The sequence below is a fragment of the Schistocerca piceifrons genome, chromosome 1 (genome assembly GCF_021461385.2).
Source record: "Schistocerca piceifrons isolate TAMUIC-IGC-003096 chromosome 1, iqSchPice1.1, whole genome shotgun sequence".
Classification (NCBI taxonomy): Eukaryota; Metazoa; Arthropoda; class Insecta; order Orthoptera; family Acrididae; genus Schistocerca; species Schistocerca piceifrons.
The window spans coordinates 768,580,163-768,603,066 of NC_060138.1; the positions used below are offsets into that span (position 1 = coordinate 768,580,163).

At 38.5% G+C, this 22,904-nt stretch overlaps 1 protein-coding gene across 2 annotated transcripts in view; it reads right to left on the reverse strand.

Moving 5' to 3' along the window:
• LOC124712359 (longitudinals lacking protein, isoforms H/M/V) overlaps positions 1-22,904 on the reverse strand; it is a 151,047-nt gene that overhangs the window by 17,523 nt on the left and 110,620 nt on the right. For both annotated transcript variants that reach the window (XM_047242664.1, XM_047242657.1), the window contains exon 8: positions 13,920-14,181. In XM_047242664.1, coding sequence (XP_047098620.1) covers positions 13,920-14,181 — 262 coding nt within the window. The remainder of the gene's footprint in view (positions 1-13,919; positions 14,182-22,904) is intronic.

Consider the following 22,904-nt stretch of genomic DNA (forward strand, 5'->3'; position numbering starts at 1 on the left):
TAATACTGTATGTATAATTGTTTTTAATAAATGGCATGAATAAGATAAAACTTTTAGTACTTTTTCTCCATGGAACACATTATTGTATTTTACATTAACTTATACGGGATATTGTTTTGCTTAATGAGTGTTTCACACTACGAGTAAGATTTTTCTGGAATGAATTATACTTGCTATGCGGAGTTCCACTGTATTAGTAAAATCCCATTTATATGTGAAATAACCCACATAGCCTACACCTACAACTCTAAACTCATATACCTGAAACTCTTCATTCTTCTTTGAAATCAGTGTTGGGTAAACAAGTCCTTATTGTGTAAGTGTGTCAGTAAATCCAAATTTCTACAATTCAATTAATTTTAATAGCAATGAAGCACCCATTATTTCAAGAAGCCACCAGATTCCATGTTGACAGTACCCCAAATTTCTAGTGTGAGAAATCTAACAGATTCTACACCAAGTTATGGAACTAGCAACATTTTGTTAAATGATATACTGACATTTTAAACTGATTCTAGAACTTTTTTGTTCACTGTACAAGGTTTACCCGAAGTCCTATGACTGGAATAACAACTCTGCTTCCTCTTTATCACAATAGAAAAATTCCACTGGTACAACAACACTGACTTAGAATGAGTCAGTGTTCCTTTATATCCAGTTTCCCAGTTTGGTTTAAACAGTCAAATTGAAATTACTTGGTAGGTGATGTCTGTCACTTGCTGTTACAGTGTTGTCACATCGGCTTTTGGTTGCCACTCTGTTATAGCTGACACACAAGCACAGCCGAACACTTCACAATACTGCTAAGGGGGTTAACACGGAGCAATGTATTAAGCAGCTACAGTGAAATATGACTGAAATGCTAGATGCTTTGTCGACAGCCGATTTTAAATGAATAGTGACTGAACTGTGACAGAAGACGTTTTGTAGCCCTGCAGCTAAACTCTTGTCCTTATGCAATCATAACCTTGTGATGTGCAATGTATACAAGGAAATGTTGGCCAACATCTTGCAGCATAACTACAATCATGATCACTTTGTTCATGGCAATCAATGCTCACATCTACCAATGAGAAAACTCAAGACAGAAAAATTTCAGTTACAGCACTAAAATCAAACTATAATTTCTCACTATCACTGGTTACCTAAAACTATCCTCATACTGGCTACACAAGCTGCCATATTAGCAACCAATGAGCAGTCACAGATGGGACTCTGTTACAGGTTATAGGCAACACAGGCAGATTACAAACGAAATAAGGATGATAGGAAGAAAAATAAGTGGAAATAAAAATGCCAATCAATGGTGGTGATAACACGGCAGAGTATTAGAAGTAAAAAGTTACATTTAAACTGATTAAATGAATAAAAATAATGAAGTCATTTTCATAATAATAATGACCAAAAAAATTCCAAGCAGGCGACAAGATTCAAACTCGCAACCTTCTACATGTCAGGTCTGTACCCTACCCATTGAGCTATGCTATCAGACTACAGAATACTGTTATAACTCTGTTGACCCAGTCAGGACAATGAATTGCAACCTTCAGAAAGTTTGGCTCCATGCAATGTCATACGAAGCTAATCTAATGTACACCTATAAATCTCTTTGAATATAATATGCGATGCTGAATGGCGTCTTGTGCAAAATGATCCAGTAGTGTTTAGTTAGTGCTAGGATTCAGGATCCAAACATATCAAAGAAAAGAAAGCCATAAAAGGAATTGAAAGTTAACTGCCCATTTGTTGTGGCAGTAACACTGAGCAGTCTGATTGAAAGAAGATGGCTCCAAAGTGTGAAATGTCAACTATCAAGTAACTTTAATTGGAAAATAGTATTATCAACAATTCACTGCTGTTATTGTTGTTGAGGTTTGCTAAAAGCTGGTGCAGCACTGTCTAATCTACTGAGTGTCCTCTATTCATCTTGAGGTATAGGATTGGAGTGTGTAAGGATTCTCACAAAGAATAATCACAAAGTCACTAACACTCGGTAATTTTAGAAGAATTTCTTCAGTTTTGTAATTAATTCACAGTTTCATTTCAAATATGCCTCTAACATATTACGAAGAAGAAGTCTGTCAACTTGCAACTAAGATGATAACATCAATACGTAATGGACAATCAACAACAATCTACATTCTACAGTAGTTTTTACAATTTGGAGGGTGGATATCTTCTAGAATTTTATCCAACAGCGCTGCCAACGAATGTCAATGGCAACATGTGCCCTAAACACCAGACTTATAAGAATTTTGGAATGAATAATTAATCAGAAGTAGATATTATTATTATTATTATTATTATTATTACGATCCATGGTTTCCTTCTTTTATAAATATGAGAGTTGACTGAAAAGTAAAGCCTCTACCATCATAACTTTTCAACAGTTGGCAGCATTGGTATGTGCCAGGTACTGGCTTGTTCCATAGCCTCTTCTCTACAGTTCCAGTTGGCGGCAAGCCGTAGCTTTGAATGGTTGTGTTGTTACAGTGTAAAGTATGGAACCCTGCGCAGACCGTCAGTCAATGCGATTTAAGCAACGTGCAGTCATTGAATTCTTGACAGCAGAAGGTGTTACCCTAATGGAGATTCATCACAGAATGAAAGCAGGTTATAGTGATTGTGTTGATATGAGTACTGTGTGTCAATGGGCGATTACGTTTAAAGATGTGGAGGTGGGAACATCTGACCTATGTGACAAACAAAGAGTTGGATTTCCTGGGACAGCAATCCCCGAGTTTCGCAAGCAAAATGTTGACAGATTGATTCAGGACGATCGTCGTATCATCCAGAGAGAAACTGCAAGCACAGTCAACATTTCACAAGAAGATGGGGGTCACATTATTGCTTTGGTTGGCTATTGGAAGATCTGTGCACGATGTGTACCCCAGATGCTGACTCCTGAAATGAAAGCGCACAGATCTGAAATTTGCCAGGAACTCCTCTCACATTACGAGAATGAAGGTGACGTATTTCTCTATTCAATTGTGACAGGTGACGAAACGTGGGTACACCATTACAACCTGGAGATGAAACGTCAGTCTATGGAATATCGACACAAAGACTCGCCCCCAGAAAAAGAAATTCAGGACGCAGCCCCCAGCTGGAAAAATCATGGTCACAGTGTTCTGGGATGCAGATGGTGTTATCCATTTTGATATCCTTGATTGTGGAACCACAATATATTCAGAGCATTACATCACAATGCTGCAAGTTCTGAAGCAGCAGCTGACAAAGGTCCGAAAGGGAAATGTTTTCCTGCAGCATGACTATGCCAAACCACAAACTTCAAGTGCCACCACAGCAGAACTTCAGAGGCTGAATCTCACCACTGTACAGCATCCTCCATACAGTCCAGATTTAGCACTGTCTGACTTCCATCTGTTCCTGATAATGAAAGACGATCTGCGAGGACATAATTATGCTTCTGATGAAGACATTAGGAGAACTGTGAGACTGTGGTTGCAGAAACAGAGTGCTGACTTCTTCTGTGATGGCTTCAGAAAACTTGTTCATCGTTGGCAGAAATGTATCCAACTGGCTGGTGATTATGTGTAAAAGTGAATATCGGTAATTAAAGATCACATTCTAAGGATTATTTCTGCATTTGATTTATTAAAATATTCCCATTCAAACCCAATTAATGAAGGTCGAGGCATTATATTTCATTCAACCCTCGTAATTGTCTATACAGCTATGAAACCAACATCAAATTACATTACTCAACTATTGAAAAAAATTAATAAATATATAAATAAATAAAAAATAAACAAAATACTGAGAAAGAAAGTTTATCTAAAGGAGGAGGAAACATAAATGGGAAGGCGGGAATGAGACTGAAAAAGTGAGGTATTATTTAATTACAAACAAACATAAAACACAGTGAAAAGAAGTTAAATGCAATGGTAAAAAGCCAAGAGAAATTGGTAAAATAAAGCTAGACGTAAGTATTAACTGGTCATCATTCTGTTACTGTTTTATCTGCACATGATGAAGGGCACCGCCAGCACTCCATGTCAGACTCGGAAACTTGGACTACTACTTTCAGGAAGGTGTTCACACTGGTCTTCAATGTCTTTGGCATGAACATCACCACTCACCAAATGTGACTGTGGTCCTTTGTTCTGCAATGCAGACCCTGATGATGTGATGTACTGTCTTCCCTTCCTCTGTAGCAGGGCACAAAAAGCTGGATCCAAGTACACATTATGAGCTCAAGACTTGAGACATGTAGACCCTGAGAATAACATGCACTACTTGCCTAGTGCTAACGTCAATCATCATTTCTTTGCACTGTCCCTCTAAAGCTGAATCTACAGTAATACTTTAAGACATTACAAATCTTGTGTTCTGTTCCACTCAAAGAATTAAAATACTTTTGTAGTTCATTCACAAAATAAGTGTCTAGCAGACTGTTTGGGTTGGGTTGTTTTGGGGAAGGAGATCAGACAGCAAGGTCATCGGTCTCATCGGATTAGGGAAGGACGGGGAAGGAAGTCGGCCGTGCCCTTTCAAAGGAACCATCCCGGCATTTGCCTGGAGTGATTTAGGGAAATCATGGAAAACCTAAATCAGGATGGCCGGACGCGGGATTGAACCGTCATCCTCCCGAATGCGAGTCCAGTGTGCTGGCCACTGCGCCACCTTGCTCGGTCAGACTGTTTGGAACAGCACGTTTTTCTATCACATATGATGTCATATGAACTTCGACCTTTTAAAATTATCTGTGTCTGCATGAACTGTGAAACTTTGATTAAGGTACTCTATCACTACATGTTCATGTGTGTCTCAGTTTCTCAACTTCACATCTTTTGCTGCTTCTCATCTTGAATCCATCGCATTTGGAAGGACGGCTGTACAATTCTGCATCTGGCCATTCTGATTAAGGTTTTCCATGATTTCCCTAAATTGCTTCTGGCAAAGGCTGGGGTGGTTCCTTTGAAAGGGGATAGCCAACTTCCCTCCCCATCCTTCCCTAATCCGATGGGACTGCTGCTGATGACCTTGCTGTTTTGGTTTACCCCCCCCCCCCCCCAACCAACCAACCAACTTAAATTGACTGAGATAATTAGAATAGGGTCTGTGCCTCATCAGCATGTGGATCAACCTCCTCCAAAAGAACCAGGCGATTAATTTATCTCCAAGTCTGATACAATACTAGACACTATTCTTCCTAGATTAGTTTCACAGGTATTGCCATTACGTAATTCATATGTTCAGTTTTCTTCTTTTAAGCTATTAGGTTACTGCTCATTTCTCTTTCTTTTCGACATTGCTTTACCTATGCAAATATTTGGCACCTTGTTTTCTGATCTGTAAGTCCATCAAATCATTTCCAAACAACATGAAAAGTCCTACTGACGTCGTTGGCAGGGACCAGGGATCTTTATAAGGACACAATACTGCATTCTTTGTAGGATTTGAACAGCTTTTCTTTGCTGGATTTTGGAAATTAACACACTTGCACGAAAACTGACTACAAAGGTAAGTGAGTAACCATAATATATCCCACCATCAGCAATTATTGAATATTATTTGTGTAATGCAGCCAACCAGTTGCAAAAGGATTTTACTTTAATGTGGATTTGGCACCAATTATAGGTGTCTTCATCTGGAAGTCCAAACAATTACATGTAGTACCAGATGAACACATTTACAAGGAAAATATATATATATATATATGAATGTGTCTGTGTATGTGTGGATGGATATGTGTGTGTGTGCGAGTGTATACCTGTCCTTTTTTCCCCCTAAGGTAAGTCTTTCCGCTCCCGGGATTGGAATGACTCCTTACCCTCTCCCTTAAAACCCATATCCTTTTGTCTTTCCTTCTCCTTCCCCCTTTCCTGACGAGGCAACCATTGGTTGCGAAAGCTAGAATTTTGTGTGTATGTTTGTGTGTCTATCGACCTGCCAGTGCTTTTGTTTGGTAAGTTTCATCATCTTTCTTTTTATATATATATATATATATATATATATATATATATATATATATATATATATAGGGAAACATTCCACGTGGGAAAAATATATCTAAAAACAAAGATGATGTGACTTACCAAACGAAAGTGCTGGCAGGTCGATAGACATATACTGTGTATGTGTGGATGGATACGTGTGTGTGTGTGTGCGCGCGCGCGCGCGCGCGAGCGAGAGTGTATATCTGTCCTTTTTTCCCCCTAAGGTAAGTCTTTCCGCTCCCGGGATTGGATTGACTACTTACCCTCTCCCTTAAAACCCACATCCTTTCGTCTTTCCCTCTCCTTCCCTCTTTCCTGATGAAGCAACCGTTTGTTGCGAAAGCTTGAATTTTGTGTGTATGTTTGTGTGTCTATCGAACTGCCAGCACTTCCGTTTGGTAAGTCACATCATCTTTGTTTTTATATATATATATTTTTTCTGCAATAATTAGTTACCCGTGTATTCCATGAATTGTAACTGTAACCTCTTGCTACGACATTGTCACATCATAACCAGAATCAAGTCCATTCCCACAAGCATTATTGTCAACAAAATACAACACTTAGCACTGAAAGCACATTCTTACGAACTCTGACATACAGCCAGAACAGAACTGAATTCCTTTACAGAGTGCAGCTATTTATACAAACTTCAAGTAATCCAGAATGCTGGCATTAATACAAACACCAAATATTCCAGCATATACAAATGTTACAAACATAGGACCCTCCTGAAACAATAAATACTAAACACTCAATAATTCTTACAATTTTAAACATGGCTGTGAGCCAGCAACCGTACAGGAATAGGATTTATATAACTTAGCCAACTGGTTGCAACAAGATTTTACTTTAACCTAGTGTCGGCATCAATTATAGGTGTCTTTATCAAAAAGGCCAAAACAATTACATATAGTACCAGATGAACAGATTTATGAACAAAATCCCTTCATCATGAGCATTTTCCTTGTAAATGTGTTCATCTGGTACTACATGTAATTGTTTGGACTTCCAGATGAAGACACCTATAATTGGTGAAAATCCACATTAAAGTAAAATCTTTTTGCAACTGGTTGGCTGCATTACACAAATAATAATCAATAATTGCTGATGGTGGGATTCGAAGCATGAGGCACAGTAAACCAGTGATGCTAACCACGACACTGTCCTGCATTCACCACAGGTTGTGGCAATATTGACTGAGTCAGTTTTATAATTACATTATAAAAGTTTAGAAATATAACAGTAATATTGCAATAATAGAACACAAACACTTTCTGGCTTTATGTACAAGAGAGCTTCCACTACTTTCAGTAGGATATTTGATACTTTCTTGTTTCAAGTCCTATATTTCATGTGTTCTCAGATTCTGCTACCGTACTGCGTAGAGACCCAGTAAGAATGAACTTACGGTTATACTACAAAGTGAAAATGATAAAATAATTTTTTATTGTATGTGGAAGACTATTGTGCATTTGCACCATATTATTTGAAAGGAACTTTTATAAAAGCTTATAAACTGGTGTCATTACTGACTGGACATGGAACTTTCCTTTTTGCCTTATAACATGTTTAATATCCATGACATTTTTGTGTGTGGATACAACAGACAGAACAAAATGACTAGCATATGGACAAGGAAGGAAATGTGCATTTTAACAGAGCTAATATAGGAATTTTACAGCCATTCATTTTCATAAACAAACTGTGTATTTTACAAACCAGATACAGCCAAGAACTCTCACTGGATAGTGCTACAGCAGAAAATTATGTTGAGGTGCATGTTCCATGCTATGCACTAGCTCATTTCTATGCACGCACCAATCACAATGGAAACATCAGGTGTGATTAACAATGAGAAATACATCCTGTGTGACACCAGCTTAACCACCCATCTGCAGGTGATGTAAATGTGTGCATTCAGCTCTTTCTGGAAGATTGTGTAGGTCCGCTGTTTGTACACTGGAAGGCACAATTTTCACATTGAATCCTTCTGTTGCACTGGAACACCGGGAGTCACTTTTTATGCATTCTTAAGTCTCACTCCCACACTTACAGTTAGGTCTTCCCGCATGAGAAGTTCAATAATCATTATTGCCAGCTTGTGTATGGAACTATGCTTCGAGATATACCACACTCAGAAAAATTACAATAAAGTGCTTCTGTGTTTATAGCACTGAACGCGATTTTCACATTTCCCACATGCACATACACTAAATGTCAATAAAAATCACTTCTAAATTTATTTTTCAGTTTTCTTGTTACAATCCTTTAACACAATTCTTACAACTATACTAACTGTTGAATAAATGGTTTGCAATGTCATACAAAAAAATAGACATCGACTGCAGTTGGAGGGTTACGCCAGGTGCACATTGGGAAATGGTAGGGGCAGGGGCAGCCTAGCGAAGGAAATATTTTTCGCCACAGTGCGTGCACTCTGGGAGACAGTTCAGCCACTGTTACAGAGTCTTTCCTTGTTAATCCAGTGTGCAGTCCTTCAAATGTGAAGGTACCGAACTCCATTAGGTTCATGGGCTCATGCGGAAATCTACATTTTCTAAGGGGTGTAATGCCTAAAAACCAACTGCAAGTGAAGAAAAACTCGCCATGTTCCTGAGTTAAGTTTTACTGAAATTTCTTACAATGTAACGGTTTAAGCAAGAGTTGGACAGGTTACTTTGGAAACTTAATTAGAAAAATTGTTGTTACTATACATGAATTGTGCATACGGTTCCACAGCTGTACTTGAAGGCACATCTACCGAGTTCTGAAGAAGTGTCAAAGACACACTGCTGGCTTCTGATGAGTACAATGGATATGTAGCACTTGTTGCATCATAGTTCCACGGTGGTTCGAGTTCTTGAGCAGTAAGTCTGTGAGTTCCTAGGAGAGATGCTTCTGTTAGCGAAATCACTTCAGATATTTTACCTCAAATGAAATATTGACCTGTCAGTGGCATATTTTGCTTGGTCCATCAATATGAAGAAATGGTAGGGAGGGTTACTGACAGATGTTCAATTGCTCTTTCCTTTGGCCTTTATTTGCAATGCACAATGGAATGTTGTGTAAGCTTGGAAAGATCAAGTTTCTTCATTTACTTTAGTTGATCATTACAACATCGATGTTTGGTTAATGAAGAAAGCTCAATCCTGCATGACCATCAGTTCAAGATGTAACCTCATTATATCCACCGATATTTCCAATACCTTCACCTTCATTGTCATCATTCTGAGACACTACCCAGTGGGAGCACGTGTTATACTCACACAGTAAACTGTGTCCCGGACATTGTGCGGCGAAGGCGGAAGCAGGTGCTGTGCTACTCTGCCCTGCTCTACACATCAGTCTGTGCTGTTACATATACACCCGTGGGTCACAAAATCCTTCCCTGCACTCTCCTGCCCCTCCATTCACCTGTTGCATCCAAATGTGTGTACATTCTACTCTCATTCAGATATATCCCCAAATACCAGTTTACCATTTACCTACTAACCAGGCACCATTTTGTCTAATACCCAGATTCCTTGTTTTCAACCATTTTCCCATCAGCATCGTGTAGATAGTCATTTCCTGCAATCCTCAATTTTTTTTGTTCACAGCACTGCTGGGTTACACATTTGCCCTATCTGAGCTGTAGAATTCCCAGTAACTACCATGAGGGTTATCAGCTGCATATGTAATGACTAATGACATCAGTGACTCCTTTATCATTTCCAATAGTGACTTGCTCACAACATCGCAGAAGTCAGGGCCACAGAGAGACCTATGAGAGCATCCTTCTGTTATTTCTCATTTGGCAGTAGAATCAGGAGATGTCCATTCAGTACTCTACTGCGAAGGTAGTCTCTGAAGGAGTTACACAAACATGTTGTTAACTTCAGTCCTGAAAGATTACCAAATACTCCTGACATCGTTTATCACAGCAGTGACATCACATTCATGGTAATCATCAATGATTCAACTTGAACCTTGATTCTATTATGGATTATCTGTGCCAACACTTTGCTTGGAATTGTAAGCAAGGTGATTCCCCTCAAATTATGCCAGTTAGTGATGTCTCCTTTTTGGGAAATTTGATGGGAGTCACTCTCTCCACTCCTGCACTCACACTTTTCAAGTTCCACATCTTTATGGTGGAGAAGATCAGTGGCTGGGTCCAGGTCAATGGTCAGAAGTTTTGTGAGAACATTATCTGACTCTGGAACCTTTCCATTCTTTAGCTGTAAGATTGCCGTCTTTATTTCTTCCTTTGAAAGTGGCTCTGAATTAAACATATTTTCTGCCATTTCAGGATCACCTTCGTCTTTTGGTTCTCTTTCTTATTCAGACTGCAGATAAAAAAAGGAGAAAGCTAGTTTTAGAAGTAGCTGTTCTCGTACAGTTCAAATAAACAAACTTGGAGTCATAATTGAACAATCAAATAAACTCATTGCTAGTACTCTCTCCCTCTCCCCCCCCCCCCCCCCCCTCCTTCTCTCTCTCTCTCTCTCTCTCTCTCTCTCTCTCTCTCTCTCTCTCTCTCTCTCTCTCTCTCTCTCTTTTTGCATTTCATTCAACTCCATTAAAAAGAGTCATATGTGGAAATCTTTGGCAACGTGCGTGATACCAGAGAAGATACTACAGGTTATGAGGGATACTTACAATAACTACATATGCTGAGTCATCCATGAGAGTAAGCCTCGAGTTCACCAAGAATGTGTTTTACCTGCAACCATTTCTTACTGGTGCTGGATGGCGTGATATGGGAATTGGAGAAGAAGAAGAAGAGAGGAATACAATGAGGACTGACAGAGATTGGAAGATATAGAGCTTGCAAACGACATCCTCCTCTTGCAAACCCATATTGACGTGGAGGGAAAGCTGCAGTATCTTGAACATGAAGCCAGTACTGTTGAGCTGAAAGTGTATGCCACCACGATGAAGTTCGTGAAAATTGATACAAGAGATCTGAGAAAGCTGAGAGTGAACGATGAGGATGTTGAACAGGTAAACAAGTTCACATACACTGGGAGTATTGTTACTGAAGATGGAGGAGCTGCTGCTGAAGCCAGAAAATGAAACCATGGGGCCTTCATTCAGCTGCATGCATTACAGAGGGAGAGAGAGATTTCCATAACAACAAAACCACAAATATTTAAAACAAACACGAAAGCAGTGCTGGTATGTGGATGTAAACTTGGTAGCTTACCTCTACAATCACCAATGGTTTGCAAGTCTTCATCAATAGATGTCTTAAAAGAATCCTTAAAATCTTTTGGTAAACATGATATCCAATCATTGGAATCAAATGCAAGAAGAACCTATTGCTGTCCAAATCAAGAAAAGGAAGTGGAGCTGGATCAGACACACCCTCTGAAAAAGCGAGGATGCTGCAGAGAGAGATGCTCTCTGCTGTACCTCACAGTGTAAAAGGAAACAAGGAAGACCACAGTCAGCAAAGAGGAGGACAGTGCAGGGAGAAGCCAAGAAAATGTTTGCAGAGTTGAGGATCCTTGGCCCAAATCAAATGCCCTGGCAGAGCTTCATTGAAGCCCTATGCTCTGCACAAGAGCAACACGAAATAAGTCAAGTAAGTCATTATCAATGATTGCAACTGCTCGGTTTACTATGTACTGTTCAGCTTTCCCTTCCTGAAACCATAGTGTGTTTGATCAAGATCTGTTAACATTCCGTGTGCAATTATCTGATTATATGAATCGCTCTTATATTTTGCACAGTGTGTTCAGCAAGCAAATATTAATGAGTGACTATGGGATTTTTGACAGCACCTTTTTTGAGGTAATGATCATATTTTCCTGCTTTCAGATGGTTGGTTTCATGCCTTGAATTAAATATCCTTTGAACAGGTGGTTAAGGTAGGGATGTAAATATCCAATACACTCAACATCACCCAAATGATATTCTACTGTCCATGATGGTAGTTCAATTAATTTCCTGCACTACATCCTCCAAGATGATCCAACGAAAAAAATATAGGAAATTTATCCATTCCTCAGCGACCACGATGCATAAAACTTTTGAAATCATTAATTCTTCACAGTTATCTTTTGGTGCATCCTATCAATATAGTGGCACTGTTTTTAGTTCCTGAGGACCCTTTGGGGAATGAAACATTTTTTCTTGCTTAGTCATGTTGGAATTCAGTTTTATCCAGTCCTCCTCGAGTGCTCTGTATCAGGCAGTTCCAACTGGAATGCTCATCTGAAGGCAGTCAGACAGTTGGATTATACTCTATGTGATCATATTGCCTCAGCTGAGTGAACGCAGGCTGGGCGGACAAATAGCTTGTACACTGCACAGAACATAATCAACAGGGCTGCCTAGCAGGTAGCCTATACTACATGCACCTGTAGTCCATGGGGACATCTGTGTCCTGCGGAGCAATGTTTGTGCAACCCCTCTACATACTTTTATCTCCTACCAGACTCCAGTAGAACATCTGCTAGTTGAAAAAAATGACACCAAATTCTTTCGTTATTCTAACTATGAATTTCTCCTGGTTGCTATACCTGCCTTCAAAGTGAATTACGCAAAAACAGCCATTTCGTTTAATGAAATCATTATCACCATTTGACTAAGTTTTTGTTACTCTCTTATTTCACAATCACAATTTCACCTGAAGGGATGTTTTTTTGCAGGTAAAAAAATCAGTAAATATCTGACATGTCAGCATTGAAATATCACGACATGTGTGTACATGTTACCTCATTACAAAATCTGAGGGAAAATTAAAAACAGGGGATACAGGTGGTATATACATCCATGAATGTGTTTTAACAATTTGATGACAATGTGTTGTTCAGATGTGTTGGACGTTTACCGACTTTCTTTCGCCTTTGTGCTTCGAAACGGCTCTACAGCCAAAACCACAATAGTGAAACAAATTAATAGTAAAAACTTACAGTCTAGTGGCAGCAATGATTTCTTCAGATAATGTATTATGACCGTGGTCACCGAACAAAGAAACTTTATTTCAGCCAGTTGTTTGGTTCCTGCCTATTGGAGAAGCATCACAGTTGCTAGGGAAAAAACAAAAGGGAGGGGTAGTCTCTGAAATCATCCAGAGTTCTTTTACAAAGGATACAAGACAAATATCACTGACAAAAAATCTGCAACTAGTTTTTGCTTTTTGAACGACTGATTTATTTCACAGTAATTAGTTTGGATATAATAGAGAGAAACATTCCACGCGGGAAAAATATATCTAAAAACAAAGATAATGTTACTTACCAAACAAAAGCGCTGGCAGGTCAATAGACACACAAACAAACACAAACATACACACAAAATTCAAGCTTTCGCAACAAACTGTTGCCTCATCAGGAAAGAGGGAAGGAGAGGGAAAGACAAAAGGATATGGGTTTTAAGGGAGAGGGTAAGGAGTCATTCCAATCCCGGGAGCGGAAAGACTTACCTTAGGGGGAAAAAGGACGGGTATACACTCGCGCACACACACACATATCCATCCACACATATACAGACACAAGCAGACATATTTAAAGACCAAGTCACATCATCTTTGTTTTTTGATAAATTTTTCCCACGTGGAATGTTTCCCTCTATTATATTAAAATCATCTTTGTTTTTTGATAAATTTTTCCCATGTGGAATGTTTCCCTCTATTATATTAATATCATCTTTGTTTTTAGATATACAGTAATTAGTTTCACACTTAGGCTCCTTGTCAAATGGCATCAAGGATTTCTCACACACATTTCAAAAAGAAAAAGAAAAAAAAAAAACAAAAAACCTACAATTTTGTAGTTTATAGACTTTTTGCAGGTAATTTACAATCTCTTTTAATTATTTGAGGGAAAGTTTTACTATAGTTGAAGTAAAACTAAAGTTAAAGTAAAACTTCCCTTCAAATAAATAAGGGAAAAATAAAATAAATAAAAAAAGTACCTCTATGGGCAACAATAAAACAAACACCTTACAATATTTAGAACTTACCGGTAAGGATGTTTCAGACAACCATAAGCATCTCTATACCGCCCATACAAGGTGCCGTACGACACACCAAGTAATTCAGCACCAGTCTTCATTTCCAATTCTTTGCTCTTTATAGCATCCATTATCCGCCTTGTGAATGGCTCCTCCCAAAACTGCTGCCGCCTTCCTGTTGTCAGGTAGTCATTTAATTTGATGACATCCCTGTACTGCTCTGCTATCTGACTTGTTATGCCACTTGAAGGTGTTGTCGTAACTGGTGCACCTAAATTTTAAATGCAAATGCTAGTGTCCAATGAGCAAAAAACTGAATGCGTAACATAACATTAAATTCGGGTAAGTTTCCTACCTACGTCAATGTAGCGATTAGATACAATTCTCATAGGAAGATTGGAAGACTCGACATGATTAATTCAAAATAATAATAAATTATATATAAAAACAAAGATGAGGTGACTTACCGAACGAAAGCGCTGGCAGGTCGATAGACACACAAACAAACACAAACACACACACAAAATTCAAGCTTTCGCAACAAACTGTTGCCTCATCAGGAAAGAGGGAAGGAGAGGGGAAGACGAAAGGAAGTGGGTTTTAAGGGAGAGGGTAAGGAGTTATTCCAATCCCGGGAGCGGAAAGACTTACCTTAGGGGGAAAAAAAGGACAGGTATACACTCGCACACACGCACATATCCATCCACACATACAGACACAAGCAGACATATTTAAAGGTCTAGGTCTTTATCTGAAACCAAGTTTTTAATGCTTGCTGGCAATTTATTGAAAATGTGTGTTCCTGAATATTGGACTCCTTTTTGGACCAAGCTAAGTGATTTTAGGTCTTTACGTAGGATTTTCTTATTCCTAGTATTGATACTATGTATTAAGCTATTGGTTGGAAGTAGATAATGAAATTTATAACACTGTCAACCTCTTTGCTCTGCATGTCTTCACATGTTATACACATGCTGGAAGGACATCTCTTACAGGTTCTGAACTGCATATAGTGTGTCTTCTCGAAATTTAATGACAGTGAATTATCTTTAACCATTTACTAATGTCAGTGAAAATTTGATTAGCAGCTATTTCTGAATCTGTACTTGATTTGCTACTTATTGCAATGTTTGTATCACCTGCAAACAAAACAAACTTAGCATCTGGCAATGTAACAGACGAGAGGTCATTAATGTACATAAGAAAAAGCAATGGACCCAAGATGGAATCTTGAAGAACAGCACATGCAATTTATTCCCAATCAGATGAAGACTGACTGCTTACTGCACAGGTATTTTGCAGTGACACCCTTTGTTTGCTGTTTATTAGATAAGATTCAAAACATTTCGCAGCATTGCTGGTGACACCTTAATATTCTTATCTAATGAATTAAGTACATTCTCACTGTAAGTGTAAATAGCTTTCTCTATATCAGAACCCTTAAGAAAGCCAAACTGTGACTTGGACAATATATTATTTGGAGTCAGATGCTTAAGGAAATACTTTAACACAACCTTTTCAAATATTTTTGAGAAAGCTGGCAAAAGTGAAATTGGTCAATAGTTTGTGGTATCTCTTTATCCCCTTTCTGGTAAAGGGGCTTACTTTTGGCATATTTTAGCCAGTCTGGAAATGTTCCGCTGATAAGCGATTGATTACACAAATAACTTAAGATACGATTCTACTTGCATGACATTATATAAACAACATTTTAATAAAACTAAAACATATTAGCCCAAACTGTAGTTTACAAATTTGTAAAACATTATCGAAGTCTCTAATAACCAATTATTTGGTAAAATTAAAAACTATTTGACTACTGTGAAGGAAACAATAGGTGAATAACTATAAATAATAGTCGTTCCTATGCACTCACAGCATGAGGCTATTATCACCAAATGTAAGTTTAAAGTCACTGCCATAATAATGAGCAATGTTTCACACATGAGATCAACTGACATGTTTTTCAACCTTCCAAATGTGTGTTCAATTTTTTGCACATTCTTTTGATCTTTTTGTTGCAACAAGCAACACAGAAGTCAATACAGTTTTGTCAAAAGAGCAGCCACTGTTGCTCGTTTTTCGAAAAGAGTTGTTTTTGGTTAAGCGAACTTGTTGAAATACAAAAAATTTAAAAGAAAACCAATCACCAACCAATTATTGCCATAACTGGTAGGAAATCTTCACTTGACGAGTAGTTCAATGATACCATCACTCAGTTTGAAGGAAATCACAACCTGCTTTCTGTGATGACTGTGAAAATAGACAAATATTGATCTAAGGCATATTTGTCTAGAAGCATCCCTAAACTTGTGGGAAACTAGATAACTGCAGTGCCCAACACTTCCTCAGGTGATTCTGACAAGATTTGTATCCCAACATCAGTACCCGGGGAGCATGTCTTATGAAAAGTAGGAATAACATGCATTAAGTTATATAGCAGTTTTTATATTATATTTTCAACGATGGAAATTCCAGTCTGGAATATTTACAATGTAAGGAAAAGACAGAGTGTTACTTACCATAAAGATAACACATTAAGTGGCAGACAAGCACAACTAAAATACCCTTCCACATTAGCTTCTGGCCACAGCCCTTGTTAGAAAAAGAAACACAACACAACACATTTATTCAGATAAGCAAGCACATCTCACACACTCATGACTGCCATCTCCAGCAGCTTGGATCTGAATGCCCATGCTGGTCCAAGCTGCCAGTGATGGTGGTCATTTGCAAGTGAGATGTGCTTCTTTGTGTGAATAAGTGTGTGTGTGTGTGTGTGTGTGTGTGTGTGTGTGTGTGTGGGCGCGCGCGCGTGCGTTTTTTCTGGAGAAAGCTGTGGTTGATGCTAATGTGTGTCTTTTAGTTGTCCTTATCTGCAACTTAATGTGTCATCTTTATGGTAAGTAGCAATCTATCTTTTCCTTACATTATTTTTGTTTTCAATAAAATTATGAAAAAATAACAACACAGTGAGCTACAGTGTGTCCCACATAAATCTCTCTAGAAGCTGCGCAATTTTAATTCTCTGAATTCCAATGTGTCTTGGCAATAATCACATTAACACCTGTTTCAGTTCGCTCTGTTATTACATTACTTCTGTGTAGATAACATTATGATTCACCATAGTTGTACAAAACATTTAAGTACTGCTTCCTGTGAGTATCAAGTTAGTAAAATTACGATTTTATTGGCACAGACAAGAGTGTAAAATAGGCCCGTGTTCTAATGCAATTATTTGTCGTACAGGATAAATTTTCATTCTTGGCACAGACACTTATCATACAACTATAGCAAATAAGGAAGGAGGAAATTGAATTAATTATTAAACCACAGAATACTAAATACCTACATGGTTTGATAAATTACCAAATATACTTATGAGGAACAGGGAAATTTACAATTAAATTTTAATAAAGTCATTTATGTGTGTGTCTTTCAAGTACGTTCAGCTTCCAGATAGATTAAAATACAGGTTAGTAAACTACATAAATACAGAAATATATAATGTATGCACTTATAGATCAATTTCCTTATTATCAGTATAAAGACTTTTTGAAAAGGCTACACATAAGACAGTAGCAACACACACCAATATACATTATTTGCTGCCAGTTTCACATGCATCAAGAAGGAACATCAAGAGGTGCCATGGAACTGAATGGAAATTTCATCATTGGTATATTTTGTGCTTATTGAACATATATAGGACACAATTTCAAAAATTCTCTAATTGCAAAAGTCATTTCTGAAAGATATTTACTGTGATGACACTGCATAAAGAATGATTTTTTTATAATGTTAATCCTACAGTGAAAATATTTTTCATTTTTACACTGCAAAATCTAATTGTGCCAACTAACTACAAGAGCTGCATATTATACTACCTCAATGTTAACCCATCTCATACAAAGTTCCTAATCACAATTACATCATACGCAAGGTGGCTACGGGTATCTGAACAACTCTGAGGGCTACTTGTGTGGTGTGGAACTTTACAATGTTAGTTGATGTGAAGAACATACAACCATGAATCATCACTCTTTGAAAAAACTATGAAGTAGACATGAAGTACACGTTTAACTGAAGCCAAACAGATGAAATATAATCTAAAATGGATAAATAGCTGTTCACTACAAAGAGGTAGTGTTGACCAAAATACACGCACACACACACACACACACACACACACACACACACACACACACACACACAGTCTCTATCGTATCTGGGTGCTAAGAGCCAGGCCTCGTGCCCAGAGATGACAGTGGCCACGAGCGCGCACGTGCATGCGTGCGCGTGGGGGGAGGGGGGGGGGGGGGGCAGGGGCACATGCGAGCATATGTTTTCTACATCTGAAACGTATAATATTTACCAGAATTTTTTCAATGTGCCTGTCTATAGCGCAACACCACCTCTGTGTGGTGAATAGCAATTTATCTATCAATCATCATCACTATCATCATTTTTATTATTGCATCTGGATTTTAATATATTTTTGGATACACAAGGCACATGTAACGACTGGAACTCTCCAGGATAGGTTCCAGTGTCCAATGCAGCCATTCAAGCTGTGCAGTAGGTAGTACCCATAAGAGATTGCTACATGAGGTACAACTATGGATGAGCTGCTCACTAACCCAGATTTTGGGTAAGGTTACTCGCGTCCATGACATACCCTAAGTCACATGTGCCTCCTGGGTGGTGCTAAATGAGTAACAACAGGATGAGACTGAACTGCCCGAAAAGGCCTCCCAGTCATAGAAGGCAGAGAAACAACCAAAAAGTCCTTCTCAGGACACACAAGTTCGTAGAATTGGACCATCTATTCGTATATGCCAACTTAACATCGAAGTAAACTTTGAAGTAGTTTTTGATACCAAGTATCCACCTACCTTTCATTCAGGACGTTGGAACAGAGGATATACACCTGATCTGTGCTTCACAACTCAGCTTCACAGCACCCATACCCAGATATGTCACTGAATACTTAAAGATTAAAGAGTACCAATACTTAAAGATTAAAGAGTACCAGTACTGTATTAACTCATTTTTGATTCTTTATTATGGCATAATGCCACACGTGCTAGAAGACGAAAACATGCACTTGAAATGCAGCAAGCAGTTGAAATTAGCCAACAGTGTGGAACCAAACACTTTGTTTCAAACACATTGACTGCCTCAGCGTAGAAGATTAATAAAAACCAAATTTCTTTAGCAAACCAACAAAAATAACTTAATTGTTCTACAAGGCGTTTAATGCATGGCTGTCAGAAAAGTGAAAATAAAATAAAATCTGAAACTAATAACGTATATTAGCCTTCCATAATTATATGAATGTATTTTAATTAACTTGATAGCTCCTGGCCACAGAAATCCATTTTGTTATCATTTGACGTGAGTGCAGTAAATGAAGAGGAAACAGCAAAATCACTAAGTGTAAAAACGGGTCACGTGGAGACTACACACTTCCCCACTCTAACTCAGACTGCTCTGCGCATGAGCCTCGGATCTACGACATTTCCAAACCAGGACAATACTAAGATAGTGGCGCCCCCTGCCCCCTCCCAGCCCCCATCCCTCGAGCATTTAAGATATGTCAAAAATTTTAAAAAAATCGAATTTTCAAAAACATATTTATTTTGTAGGGCACATCTTTCTGAAGGGTCTGATACATATAACATATATTTTCATGGAAATGTAAGACATGTTATTTGGTCTTAAGTGTGCCAGAGTGCAGTGCTACCCCTCTTCACACAGTATTCTTCTATCACACGTCACTGTATTTCGCACTGTGGAATTGAAATGTGTATATTTTGTACTGGATGCCATCAAACTATATTCAGGACAGTGGAAATTAAAATGTCCTGTGATGCTTCTCCTGCTCCCAGTCGCCCAGTTTCACATCCTGTCCCTCTTTTTAAAAAAAATAACCACACCCACTCGCAATTAATACTAGATGGGATTAATTGTAAATGGGAGAACAAAAACTTTTCAGGAAATTTGCACTCTTTATTGCCTGTTATCTAATAACTTTCTGTTTTGGGTGACATAAAATTAAATATAGGATACATAAAACCAATAAAGACAAGAGACAAGCAATACAGTACACATTACTTCAATGCTTAGCTCCTAGCATTGTTTTCTCTCTAATCTTGCTACAGTTTTACATGGCGCGCTTTCCTTTCTGCGAAAGAATCTATTACCTCATCAAAGTTCGTCGAACGTTTTGCTACATGAAAAATCAAAATATCGTTGTCTAATACTGCGTAAGCTGTTAATACAAATAGTACCCAAGACTGGTGTGGTTTCTCGATCTCATTACGTCTATTTTGTCACTGTCTGCTAGATAAAAACAAAATAGGCCTTTCTAACACTATAGAAATTGTAACACACACCAAATAAACGAGACTGTTTTTGCACAAATTGTCATTTTTATAACACGACAGAATATAATTCAGAAGACCAACATAAAATGCCTATTAGGCCTACTAAAAGCAAAAAGCTTTATGTTCGAAAATAGTTTCACATTTCGTTCATATGCTCCAGTTTCTCGAGCGTGAGATCGAAAAGTAGTAGTACGAGATTTTTATATAAATTTGGAATCCTCATATTCTTCCCTAATTTGTGTGATCCCTGTTTCTTCTCCTTCCTCGTTCTAACAAACAATCTTGTCATGATTAATTCTGGAACTATTTCTGCCTTTGTCAAAACTTATTTGCCGGTTAACTTCACTAACCCTGCCAGAATCACCGGTTTAGTTATCCCTGATTATTCTCCGGTTAGGCATTGTTATGTTCATACAAACCATTTTCTGCAGTACTTCCAGAATAGAACTTAAGCGGTTGCTAGACGGGGACTGTACAACTGACTCTTACTAGTGTAGCGATCTGGCTAAAAATTTTCTGACAGAATTTCATTTTCCTGGATACACCGAGAAGATAATATGCAACCTTTCTTACCTGTCATTCTTGTAGGTCGATTATTTCCACTCTGGTAGTCTGAATCTATGGATTTCCCTAGTAATTCAAACAACGCTCATCGTTCGCAAACCCAAACAACAACATAATCAGAGTGAGATTTGCGTTCACTCATTCAGCTTTACTCCGCTCAGCTTGTATAGCCAGGTCCCCTTTTGCCTGCAGGAAACTTTATTTCTAGATGCGACGAGGATTCCCCTGACAGAGACATAATGTACACTACGCACGCATTCAAAAATCAACTTACGATTCTTCTTCTTTTTCTTCTTTTTACTGGCGGACCAAACTGCTGACGTCATCGGTCACTTGGCTTACACTATTTACTATAACTTGAACTAATTTATGCTAAGGACAGCACATACACCCTATGCCTGAGGGAGGATTCGAACCTCTGACGGGAGGAGCCGCGCGGACCGTGACAAGTTGCCTCAGACCGCACGGCTACCGTGTGGGGCTTACGATTCATTCAGAAATCAAGAGTGTGTTCAAAAACCAACAGGGATGTGCATCAAAATCATATGAGTACTCGATAGACCAACATCCACTGGATGCTAGGTACTTTGTGAAACTGTTTTTTTTCTCTTTAAGAATATGAATTTGGCGCTAAAACGAATCTAATGTAAACAGTTGTGACATCATGCTCATCGGAGGCAATTTGTTGTTATGAAGCATTGCATAGTCTTCCTAAAGCCTTTGACACACTTTGCTGTTGGCAAACGCTTGTATGAGCACTGCATTTTGTTGTTGTATATGGCACATTTCCTTTGCAGCTTATGTTTTTTTTTTTTTTTCCCCCCTCCTTGTTCACATTTTATTGTTGCATTATTATTCTGCAGTAGCAGGATACAGCAATATCCTTTGTTACAGTATCGATTCTTACCAGTCAAAGTTACAAAAATTTAACTGAAAACTAAAACAACGAAAAATTTCCGGAATGCTAAAAAATTCCCGGTTTTCTCCCGGGTCGGATACACCCTGATAAGCACACAAGAAGGGAAATCAAAACCCAGCTCAATGCCAAGAAAAGAGCAGCCCCAAATTCCTCTAAATTTTCCAATCCATTCGATGAAGAGGAAGTAAGAGACGCCATCAGAAACATGAAAGTTGGGAAGGCAGCTGGATTCGATGGGATGTACCCTTAATTTCTAACATACTGTGGACCAGCACCTATCATATGGCTTTCTAACTTCTTCTCAGACATTCTCTCCACTGGAAATCTCCCACCATTATTCAAGAAAACCAAGCTAATAGCAATCCTTAAACTGAACAAAGACCCAATAAAAGTAGGAAGTTACTGCCCAATAGCCCTGTTAAGTGTTACTTACAAACTACTTGAACAACTCATCTACAACTGGATCTATGAAACAATTAATAAACAAATACCCATAGAACAAGCTGGATTCAGGCCTGGTAGAAGCTGTAATGACCAAGTGTTTGCATTAACAACCCGTACTGAAAATGGATATGAGGAGACAGGCGCAAGCATAGCTGCTTCCTTGGATCTATACGCTGCCTACGACACCATATGGCGAGAAGGCCTTCTCTTAAAATTTGTGAAGATCATTCAGTGTTGGAAACTCACAAACCTACTTAGCAAGATACTACGCAACAGACTTTTCGAGATTTACTCTGATAACGACAGAAGCAAAGTCTTCAAATTAAGTGACGGACTACCTCAAGGATCTGTACTGGCCCCTCTCCTTTTCAACCTGTACCTTTATGACCTGCCAGCCACAACCTCAAGGAAATTCATATATGCTGATGAAATCTGGTTGGCAACACAGAGCTCCAGTTTCACCACTGCTGAAAGCACATTCACTGCCAACATGGAAATCCTGGACACACACTTCAGGAAATGGTGGCTCCGCCTAAACCCTATGGTGGCTCCGCCTAAACCCTCAGGAAACTGTTACTTCAGCATTCCACATACGGAACAGACACTCTGACTATAAACCAGAAGTTAAACTCCAAGGACAAACCTTACAGTACCGCAGCACTCCAAGGTTCCAAAGTA